This window comes from Manacus candei, unplaced genomic scaffold (genome assembly GCF_025592945.1).
Source record: "Manacus candei isolate 608988 ecotype Guabito, Panama unplaced genomic scaffold, ASM2559294v1 h1tg000022l, whole genome shotgun sequence".
In the NCBI taxonomy this organism is placed as follows: domain Eukaryota; kingdom Metazoa; phylum Chordata; class Aves; order Passeriformes; family Pipridae; genus Manacus; species Manacus candei.
In genome coordinates this window covers 127,534-139,429 of record NW_026138070.1, presented here as the reverse complement: position 1 = coordinate 139,429, position 11,896 = coordinate 127,534, and the positions used below count along the sequence as shown (strand labels likewise).

Genomic DNA, 11,896 nt, shown 5'->3' with positions numbered 1-11,896 from the left:
GCTGTCACGGTGGTGAGCACCGGGCCGCTCTCTGAACCTGCGACCTGAGTGACCGTGAGAAAAGCGGAACGTGTTGGAAACGGAACAGGAGGGCGGGCGAGAAGCGGGGAGGGGCCGCGGCGGGCACAGCGCGGGCGGGGCCGGGGCGGGTTCTCTCAGAGCCGCCCGCGCCCCGGCTGAGGTGAGTTGTGGCTGCTGCCGCTCCGGTCGCGTTGCAGGCCTGGCTGGCGGAGCCCCCGGAGGGCGGCGGGGGGACTCGGGGCCGCCTGCAGAGGCCGGGGGGGGCTCGGCGGCCTGTCGGAGTTGCCCTGCTCTGGCGGCCGAGCAGACTCGACCCCCCCCCGCCGTCCAGCCCCGCCGCTCGCGGCCTTCTGCCGGCCCGAATGGCGCCGCGTCCCAGAATAAATAGATCAGTGTGTAGGGACCTGGCCTTCTGTACGGCTGGCGGAGCTGGTGAGCCGTAAACCTTCCCCTGCCTCTGTTAGCGGGCTCTGTGGTCGGGGCGTTGAAGGGTGTGATTCTTTTAAAGGCAGCCTTCTTAGAGTTTCTGATTCAGCCGTGTGCCACAAGCCACCATCTCCAGAAAGGTACATGTACCCACGCAGGGAAATACGTTCGCTGATAGATTTGAGGCATGTGCTGTTCATGTGCTGGCACTGAGGAGCAAATGCAAGACTGGTATTTACTACGTGTAGGTAGCGTGTGAAATGAATTGGCTATTAGGTCTGTGTAACATGGTTCTGCCTTCTCAAAAAGAGTCTTTCCCTGGTAGCATTTACAGCAGGACAGCTATTTACATATGGACCCACACGAAGAACAGTATTAATGCTCAAGAATTTGGCAGTGTTTTACAATAAATGTCTAAAGGCAGTAGGGAGAGACTGCATTTTACTAAATTAGGGGAAAGAGTAAAGGTTTCAGGATAAGGTGCCTATTTGCATCTGAAGAACTAATGAAATAAAGGAATACAAACTATGATGTATTTTTCTTCAATAAAAAGCAAATGCAGTGTTTCTATGTTGTGGCTAATCAGGGAGTCTTTTGCTAATTAGTCAAATTTATATGAAAATTATTTTGCAAAATCAATGTGTATCTTCAAGACAAGTTATTAAGAAGCTCTAGGTTGTCCTAAAGTTATTACTAATAGCTGTGATTTGATTATACTTGCTCAGTTGGCTTTGCATTGACAGTACATAAAGTACATAAAAGTAAGATTTGACACTAAGTGAATTAGTCTGCTTGGGCTGGTTCTGCATGCTGCAGGGTGTTCTACTGTATATTACTGCATTCTAGAAATAACATCTTTCTAAAGGAGGCTAACAATAGGGAGTAAACTTGAAAATAGATGGAATTGAAGCAGGGTAAGAGGATGGCTTTCTTTCATGTAGGCAACTAAAATGTGCATCACAGTTAATGAAGGGCTCTCAGGTGCTACATGCATTTCTGAATGGAAGGTCCATTTTGTCCTATAAGACAAAAATCTGTCTTCTAGAGGGGTGACCTGTGAAATGCCTTCTCACATCATGAATGCTTTTGCAGACTTCAGTCAGACCAGTATGAGTTAATGGGTATTTTACATGATGTAAAGTAACTTTAACTTAACCTTCAAATGGAAATTTGTCCCTTCACCTCAACTTGAATTTAGAAGCTAAAAAAAAAGTCTTAAGCCTGGTTTGTTCCATTTGCTAAATTCTGTGGTCTGCTCCCCCATCACACGTGGGCACACACATTTTTTCCCCCATAAAATTGTGAAATACCCAGAAAATCTGTTTCTGAGGTTTTGCAAGAGCAGTGGTCAAGTCACTGTAAGTCACAGGAAACTCTTCGTGAAGCATGGTATGTGGAAAATAAATACCAGACATGAGGTCAAAGCTCATGCAAACCCTTTTTATAAATGCTGACCTGGGTAGGAGTCAGTAGTCTCAGTGTGAGTGAGGGTGTGCAAACTGAAAACAATTCTGCCACCCACCTTGAACCCTTTTCTAGCAGACACAGGTCATGTAAGGTCTTGATTAGGCCAAACTGCTTCCTTATCTGATGCTGATGTGCTGTGCCTCCCACTGCACAAGTGCCTTAATCTCTTAGTATCGTAATGCATTTTTTTTTTAAAAAGCTCTTTAGTTAAACAGAACTGTTATGAATATTGATTAAAGCTACTGAACTATTTTGAGTTGGTTTAAGTGAAAGATAATGCAAAAATGCAAATAACTCATTGTTAAGTTTCAGCATCAGGAAGGGTTTGTACTAGAACATTTGCTTTCTAACCACATTGTCTTTTTCTACCCTCCTCAGCCCCTCGTTCACAACCATCTCAGCTAACAGCAACCTCTCAAGATATGGCCTCGAAAAGAGCATTGGTGATTTTAGCAAAAGGGGCAGAGGAAATGGAAACTGTAATCCCTACTGATGTTATGAGAAGAGCTGGGGTGAGTACACCGACAGTGAAAAATCTCTTTGTGAGTGTGTGGTCAAGGGGAAATCTTTGCCTCAAGTTGATGTTCATTGCTAGGAGTTCAGTGTGTAATTTGTTGTGTGAGGTGAAAATTTCCCCTACCGCCTTACTGTTTAGCAAATGCTTGTTCCATGCCCCTACTAAGTATGCTTGACAACTGACATTTGTGCAAAAGGTAGACTTTCAAAGTAAGAGTCCAGTGTGGACTAGAGTGAATGTTTCAAGTAAATCTTACTCTGTCAGAAAACATGGCTACTTCTATGGATAGTAACAGAAAGTACTTTTTTTTCTAGGGGTCTGAAAAGCTCAGTGCATTACAGCTCATGACATTATGTAGCTTTTCCTGACCTACTTTTAAAATTCTATTAACTAGAGTTTGGCTGTTGCGATTCCTCATGATGTTTGTTACCTTGCAGCTGTAGTAGTACATCTCATTAGGTATGAAAATAATGTTTTAAATTAGTACACCAACTTCGCTTGTGTAGAAATGACTAAACTGCTCCCATCACCTCATCACTGTACACCCCATTTTGGCTGTCATAAGAGGAACAAGCTTGTCTGCTTTTTAGTGAATGTGAGCTGTGCCATGCATATCTATGATGTTATGACCAGGCATCTAAAAGTCAAGGGAGGAAAGTGAACATGCCATAAGTGTGTTTGAGAGTGACTTGAGCCTGCAAAGAGACTTCAATTCATTATCTGATCTACTTAGTCTGGCTCTCCTGCATTGTATTATTTGTTTTGTTTATAGCCTGTGGGATCAGATAGTCTCTATATGTCCTGTTTGAAAAGTTGAACTGTTAGAGTTATTTGTCTACTTCAGATGAATATCACTGATTACTGTATGTGCTTGGACTTAATCATGGTTTGTGGGAGCTTAAGTGTTCCCTGGGTTGTGACAGCTTTCAGTAGTGCTTTGCTCATTCTGTGTACTATTTAAGAACTAATATAGAAGAAAAACACCCTAAATTCTTGATTTGTCATGATATATTTGTTCTTCTCCCAGATAAAGGTGACTGTTGCAGGCCTAACAGGAAAAGAACCAGTGCAGTGCAGTCGAGATGTCTTCATTTGTCCTGATGCTAGTCTTGAAGATGCCAGAAAAGAGGTTGGTCATCACCTTGATATAATATAGTGGCCAAAATAGCCTTTCTCACAGCTTCCAAGGTGAATTTGGAAAGCCTGTGCATTACCTTTAGACATATATTGCGTGTTGTATTATCTCTATGCAGCAGTTAATTACAGAACTGCACATCCCACTGTGCTCCCCTTCAGTGTTGTCCTGGTTCATAGCATGCTCAGTTCAGACAGATCTCTTAATTCTGCACAGGTGTTTGTTTTTGCAAAGCATCAACCCTAGCCCTTTATTTTTCCTGTTAGTTGGCCCAATGAAATACCATAATTTGAATCAACTCCAAAGTTCTGATGGGGAGCTAAACAATGTTATAGTTAGACCTGTACAGTAAGGTTCGAGCAAAACCACTTGTCTTTACAATGCATTTGCTTGCTGAAGCTCTTCGATGCACTAGGCTTAAGAGTTAGTTCAGTGGCAGACTTTATCAATAATAGGTTCTTCCTGGAACAGGAAACAGTATTTTATTCTGTAATTGGAACTGGTTCTCTGATCATAAAGTGTTGTTCAGTGGAAGAAAAGGTTATTTTGCTTGTCACTTGAATCAGCTGTAGTGGGCTTCAAACAGTATCAGTCTCTGTTTAACAGAACAGTTTTATCTTTTGTTTGTTTAGGGACCTTACGATGTCGTGGTCCTGCCTGGCGGTAATCATGGAGCTCAAAACTTGTGTGAGGTAAAATTCCGGTATTTTAAAAATTCATAGGCATCTTCATGAGTAGTGGTGGTCTGCGCTTGCTTAGTAATTCTGCAGATTCAGTTCAACCTCTAAAGTTCTCTTCTGAATGAATCAGTAAACTAAATATCAATTGTCTGAAGCCTTCTTGTGACTATATAGGTGGGACAACTGGGTAAATTCTTGCATTTGAATAAAAATGGAAGAGTGCTCTGTATTGTGGGTAGATCTCTGTTCATAGTCATATGAAGATGAAGCAGTTGCAAATGAAGATTGAATTCCCTGAAATATGAAATTGTCCAAAGCCATGGACTCTCTTCCTTTTCTCAAGAATTCTGTCTGTGGTGCAAAGCTGTTGCAGTGGTGGTATAAATACCTTGTGGAAGGCAGGCAGACAAACAAGTCAGTCTATCAGATAGGATTTAGATGGTATTGCACAGTTTGTAAACCCTGGAATATGAGACAAATATCCCACATAAATCTTTTTAAGAATGATGGAGACTGTTTGGAGGTATCTTATGAATACTCTTTCGTGTTTGTCTTGTGAAGCTTTCAGACAACTTTTTATGTCCGTGGGTTAACCAGCTTTTATGTAGGCCAGATACTTCCTTGCAGTTCCTTCTGATTTCCTTACTCTTTCCTTGTGGGGCAAATATGTATTGGTTTCAGTGTTTCTTCTTGATGTTCTCATTGCCCTCTGTCCTGAGGCAGGGTGAAGAGGTGTCAGTTGGTTTTCTGTGTAAAACATGTTTATGACTTTGCAATGGAAAATATTTCAGATGTGCTTCAAATAATCAATTCCTAACAATGACTTGTGATATCATTTTTCTTCATACAGTCTGCTGCTGTGAAAGACATTTTGAAGGACCAGGAAAGCAGAAAAGGCCTGATTGCTGCTATATGTGCAGGTGGGTTAACAAGGTGTCCTGCTTTATAAAGCATTTGGATGTTTTGAAGGAGCATGCAGACATTTTCCTGTCTTAGAAATTTGTGTTCCTGTAATTTAGTAGCAGGGATTTGTACTATATGTGCACCCATCAGCGTCAGAATTTTTTATAAATTTAATAGGCAAGAAATCTCTAAAATAATTGCGAACACTTATCCTGCAAGTTCTGCTTGGTTCCCAGTTCTTTCCAGTCAGTTGCATTACTGTCTTTAAAATAAAAAGTGAAAGGTAATGTGCTAGGATTTTTTTACAAAATATATGCTTATTCTGATGATCTTTCTGCAAGGACACAGCACTGGCAGAATATCATTGCTGTAAATTTATCTCACATAACTATTCCTGCCCTTTAGCTTCAGAAAGAAGGCCATACATATAGAGTTACAGTCTCCCCCTTCCTCATCTGAGTCATAGCAAAAGATGGACTTGGTTTGAGGAGAGGTTGTCTGCTTACATATTCTGCACAGCTGGGTATCCAGGTCATTACTTTGTAAGGTATGTATGTAAAAAAGCAAGATAAACAATTGCCAGTACTCCCAACTGATCTTAGAGGCTGGCCTAGGACCCAAAGCTGAGGATGAGGAGGGTGGCAATGAGTGCATAAAAGGCCATCTAACAGAGTATGTTCGTAGAGTGGATTTTCATTTTTGTTTTCTTGTATGTTGCTGGGGCTTTTTTTTTTGCTTTTATTCTTCAGCAAGGTGATAGGTATGCAGAGTTGTGAACATTCTTGTACTTGGCAATGATAGTCTTCTCTTATCTGTATCTCTTACAGAACAATTCAAATTCATGGTTGCCCACTAAAAGCTTTTGCTGGTAATCAGAGTGGTTAATTTCTTTAGGTATAATATTCTTAGAGCTCATTCCAACTGAACACAAAGGAGGTTATTTCCTAGACTAAATCCAAAATGAGACAAATGCACAGAACTGAAACTCAGATTAGGGAAATCTTGCCTTCATTTTCTTTTGGAATTCCCATAAGTATTTCCTGTCAAATGACTTAACGCTTCTTGACACAAACTCAACTCAGGCTAAGAAGGAAGTATGAAAAGAAAAGAGGAAAACTGTTAAAACCAAAAACTTAACAGTTAGCCCATGGTCTGTCCAAAATACTGTTTGGCACACACTTGCGACATGCAGAGACTTACTCAAATGAAGTTCTGCTTGGTACATCTCTAAAGTCAGGATTTAACAAGGTTGTAAAGTAATTGTAGCTAGTTAATGTTCAGACTGAAATGCAGACCTTTTGTTTCTTAGCGTCAAGCAGTTTTAAATGAAATGTATTATGTGGAAGTGAAATGACCATTGTCCTCCACTCTTTCCAAGGCAGCACAGTCATGGTAGGACAGTGTGGGAGCTGTAATTGAATGCGAGAGATTATACAGCTTGGTTCTTTTTGAGGCTTTTTGCTTCAGAGATGGGGCTGGCATCAGTTTTTATAAAAAGTAGTCTGTCCACAGTGAGCTTTGGACCCTTGAGAACCTAATGCCTGAATATATGCTCTTAGAAGTGTTTCTAGCAGAAGACAGTTCCTCACTGGTGCAACTTTTTGTCCTTACAGGTCCTACTGCCCTTCTGGCACATGGGATAGGGTTTGGAAGCAAAGTCACAACACACCCTTTGGCCAAAGATAAAATGATGAATGGAGGTATGTAATTACTTTTATAAGTTTCTCTCCAAACCCTTCTCAGATTTTTTTTTGTCTACCTGAAATCACAATTTAAAGAAAGGAAGATAGCTTTTGTATCTTACTTTGTCTCTTCGAATTTCCTTAATGCTTTCTTGAATGTAATCAAAATCCAACTGAATATGCTAAGACTGTATTTCTAAGCCTATTTCACCTATTTAATAAACAGGGCTGTATTAACATTCTCATCCTTGGGGAAAATACGCTGCTGCTGTCATGCTAGGAGCATTTATTGCCTTATCTTCTCAAGGCTGAGCCATCATCTCTTGCCCTTTTGGTTCTTTGCCTCAGTGGTCCAACCAGCAAACCCCAGGAGCACCTTTCATGATCTCTTGTGAATAGGGCTTTGGTTCTGTGAGCAGCTGATGGATCCACACTTCTTTCTCCTACCTAAGGGAAGTGGTGGTGAAATGCTATGAAGTCATTCTGTGAACATTAATGAGTCTGAAGGTGAGCAGGAGATGGCAGGGTTCTTCCAATTTCTTCTGCATGTAATTGGCAGATAAGAAATTTGTGAATAGCTCCACAAAAGCAGTCTGACTTCCAAAAATAAACTCACAGGAACTGACAGGGAGAGTGAGTGCTTCTTAATGAGCTTGTAGAATCAGAGGTGCGTTCTCATACTATGTGAATGGAGCTACCAGAGCTCCCTGCAGGCCCTTTTCTTCCCTGAGGACTGCAGGCAGTCGTGGGATGCTTGGAGGCAGACTGGGCCCACACAGGTGGCTGAGGTGCCTTTGGCAGGTAACCTCTGCTCCTCAGCAGAGCCTGTGGCAGGTGAGTCTGTGCTCTGTGGCAGCTGTGGGCACTGTCCTGGAGACTGACCCTCTTTCTGTTGTGTGTCCCCCCCAGCACACTACAGCTACTCTGAGAGCCGCGTGGAGAAAGACGGGAACATCCTCACCAGCCGCGGGCCTGGGACCAGCTTTGAGTTTGGATTGGCCATTGTTGAAACGCTGATGGGGAAGGAAGTGGCCGAACAGGTGAAGGCACCTCTAATACTGAAAGAGTGAAACCCTGGAGTGGGACAGGAAGTAGGACAAATTTGGATAGAGAGTTTTATCCTCTGTAGAATAACTGTAAGCTGTACTGTTGTAAATACAATTTAATTTTGGGTGAAATTAGCAACTGTACTTACCTTAACTGGGATACCGTAACAAACCAAAGGTCTTTATCTCTGGAAAAAGATCGTTAGCAAAAAGCTTCATCACAAAAAAGTAGCCAGCATCTAATAATCTTAGTTAACTCTTGGATGGCATTTAAAAATCACATGGAAAAATGTTTGCTGAGTAAATAAAAATGAAGCGGCCCTGCTGGTGTGTTGGTACTTCATGTGTTTTCTCCCAACCCAGACCTACGAATCCATTTTGCCACCGTGGCTACCCATGTACTGTTCAAAACAACGTCTGTTTAGATTCTCGCACAGTGTGAGCTGAAATGAGTGCTGGAAAAAGCTCCCTAGGGAGGGCGTCAAGGCCCCAGGCCTGTCAGTGTTCAAGAAGCATTTGGGCGACGCTTCTCAGCTATATGGTTTAACTTTTAGGTTGCCCTCTGTGAAGTCAGGAGTTGGTTTTGATGATCTTTGTTAGTCTCTTCCAACTCAGGATATTCTATGATTCTATGACATAGATTATTAAGTTGTAACTTAGAATTAGTTAAAACAATGTTTAGTTTTTTCTGTACAAATAAGGCAAATAACTAGTATTAATTCTAAGACAGTGTGGGACTAAATTAAAGGTGTGAATATTCGTACCTTGCCAAGCACCTTAGAGTTCCTACAAGTTGAACATGATACCTTGAAATTTGTCTTCTGTATTAAATGATTGCAGATCCATTGAGCTATTTGAGCAGCTAATAATCAGCATAAATCGGAAGGTTGGATTTGGTAGCATACCACCAGTAGCAGTGCTTCTTTCTGCTTACTATAAATCGGGACTTGCTACAAGCCTAACTTAAGTGAGCATATGTCAGTTTAGAGGAGTTGCTGGGCACGTCTCTGGAAGAAGTAGTGGGGCTATATTCCCATGGGCATTAAGAATTTGGCATCAGTTTTTGTCTTTGCTGCCTTTCTTTTACCAAATAATTCTGCTGTTACCTGGCTCTGTCAGCCATCATGCTTTACAAGATGGCTCCTCATTGGACTCTGAAGTTACCACAGCATCTGGAGATCTGGCTCTGCATACATCTGAAGTGCATAATCTGAACTTAAAAAAATTGCTGCATAGGGACCTTTATGATTGCTTATTTTAATGGGAAACAAGTTCATTCTCAACTACTGCATTTTGGTAATAAAATACATGGATACTTTTGCAAATTTAGAATTTAAAAATGTCTCTATGTTGCTAATATCTACTGGAAGAACTGCTTCAGCTGTATGCTCTGCCTCTTAATTTGTTTAGGAAATATGTTTCTTTAGCTTTTAAATATGCTCAAGATATGCAAAAAATTGTAATCTATGTAAGATTGGACATGTTTGTGTGGTAAATCCGCACGTCTAACTGGTATTGCTGTGCAAATGTAAACCAAATGATGGAAAGATTCTTTGTCCTAGATACTGGAATAATTACTTCGTAAATGGGCATGATTCAGAATACAGGAAAAACTGTGCATTCCTGGGTTGCAGTACTGCTTTGTAGAATTAGAAGGAAAATACTTCCATGCTTGTTTTGTTTTTAGGCTTCCAGAAATATTTTATAAAGAAGTGGCCAAAAATTTGATTATAAATTTCTATTTTTTATTCCAAGGCTGGGATAGTTCAGTTTACAGCAATGAGGTTTTCAATGTGTATATTTGGGCTTTCCCACTCCCATTAAAATGGTAATAGGAAAAACACTCAGAAAAATGAGCTGAGCCCATTAATACATCTGATTAATTTGCAAATTCTTCAACTTTGTTCAGAAAAGGACTCGGTAAATGAAATATGGTAGTGCTGCTTGCACCACAGTTAGTTACCTTCATGAAGCTGACTGTTCTCAACCTTTTACATTGCAGATGTTCAGCAAACATGAATTTACATGGGTTCTCTCTTTCTGCTAAGGTGTCATTAAGTTGGTCTTTCTGTTAGGATAAGTATATGAACCAAGATTAGGCTAATTTTCCTCTTAGGGTATGCGTTAAAAAGGAATTTGCTGATTTGAGGGGGAAAAAAATGCCTTCCAATTTGTGAAATGCCTTTTTCCTCTCTCTTTTTCCATTTCATACAGTATTTCTTTTTTTTACAGATCTCTTTTCCTAAAATCCCCCGTCTGAACAATGAGCTGAGGTACTTTTCTGCTCAGTGTTTCATGTACACTAGGAACTTTGTGCCTTTTTATTATTGGCAAGTGTTAGTTTTAAACTGAGTCTGTGTTAATTCGGTATATGCTGCCACTGAACTCAGCTTAAACTGAAGGGAATGCATCCACACTTCTCTAGCTGGCTTTTACCATTTTGTTTCCTGACAGCTGAAAGATTTTGGGGTTGGTTGTTTTCCTGATGAAAAGGGTAGTCAATCAGCATCTGCTGTATGTCTTATATCATCTCTCAAGAATAGGGTAGGTTTTTTTTCTCTCGATTCTGGTGGTTCTGTGGGCTTGAATGCATAGTGGAAAGTGAGTTCTCTTACAGAATTGAGAAGTATCATATGGCTTAGAAACAGGAATGTACACAAGATGGCATAGATGCTAGTGCCAGCAGTGAATACTTGCAATGATGCATTTATCTGTGCTGACTTTACTCACGAATGCATCTGATGTGTTAGTTGCTTTTCCCTGGTGTTTTGTAAAGGAGTACTTTACATTCCTTTTCGTTGTGCAGAAGGGAAATGAACGCTTGTACTAGGAAACCAGGAATAATGCAGCTCTAGGCTCCTGTATGGGCTCAAAGAGACACAGGCTTTGCTAGTAACTTCCAAATAAATCCCCTGCAGCAAAATCAAGAGGGTTTTTTTTTTCCTCCTTCCTCTTTGGAGAACTACAGAACATTAACAACTTTAACATAATTTAAAAAAAAAAAAGGAAAGAGTTACTGCCAGGTGCCAAGGGTGATGTTCTCCAGCCAGTGCCAGTTCTGTGCTGATTGCCTGTAGCGAGGAGAACAGATGGGGCCCTGGTGGCCTCACCACCCCGCCTCCCCCTTCTTTCAACAGGCATTTTCTTAGGCCATGAAGAGGAGTTGGAGGCTTTTGCCTCTCTAGCTTTGGGTCTTGGCTACTTGTGCATGAATTTGCACAGAGCCTCTGGGGAGGGAATATTCACTCTCATGGAGTTCCCCAGGGCCACAGCCAGCAAGCCCTGCCTGCATCCTGCTGTACTGCTAGAGAAAACTGGGATCCTGCACTTGTGTTGCATTGGTCACTCCCTTGCACTTGAATGGCCCAATATAAAGCTCAGGTGTTAAACTGTGGACTGAACTGCTTGTAAAACAGCTGCCTTACTCATCATGCTGCTCCAGGGCATGCAATAGCATCCTGTCTTATCATGGAGAATGCTTTTGATCGAGTTGGTCCAGATGACAGGAGAAGCGTGGCCTGCGAGAAGCAGCATGTCCAGAGCATCCTGCAATGGCTTGTTCAGTTGTTGGCAGCCTGAAAGGCTGAGCAGTCTCGAGCTAACTCCTGTGCACAGTGTTGCGTTACCTCAAGCTCGGATTGGACTGCTGGCTGTGCCTGCTGTCTCTGTCTCAGTGGAGTGGTAGTCTGCTCCTCCAATGGAAAAGTTGCTTGGGGAGTAATGGGGTCCTTGGCCATTCCCACAGAACAGTACTATTGTGTATTGCATCCAGCACTGGCCATCATGTGATTGATAAAACCTATAGAAGATAATGACCCACGTGTTCACTCCTCACCCTTAACAACATGTCTGTTTAGACTGTCAGTCTTTAACAAAACACTAGCATTAAACCATTTAACTTGAAGTTAGGAACCAACCAGTTCATCCTTACTTCAGGCTAGCCCTTCATCTTCAGAGTCTCATTATAGGTCTCCATTAGCCCCTGTATGAAGCAGGAGCTCCCTGGTGCTCACCTCACT

The 11,896-nt window shown here is 41.6% G+C and overlaps 1 protein-coding gene across 1 annotated transcript; it reads left to right on the top strand.

The window, feature by feature from the left end:
• Nucleotides 1-44: 44 nt before the first annotated feature.
• Nucleotides 45-8,201, top strand: PARK7 (Parkinsonism associated deglycase). The gene is made up of 7 exons (XM_051786403.1): nt 45-181; nt 2,293-2,426; nt 3,459-3,560; nt 4,199-4,258; nt 5,097-5,166; nt 6,763-6,849; nt 7,741-8,201. Exons 2-7 carry the CDS (start codon nt 2,337-2,339, stop codon nt 7,899-7,901), a joined length of 570 nt encoding a protein of 189 aa, XP_051642363.1. The 5' UTR covers nt 45-181; nt 2,293-2,336; the 3' UTR covers nt 7,902-8,201.
• Nucleotides 8,202-11,896: the final 3,695 nt, after the last annotated feature.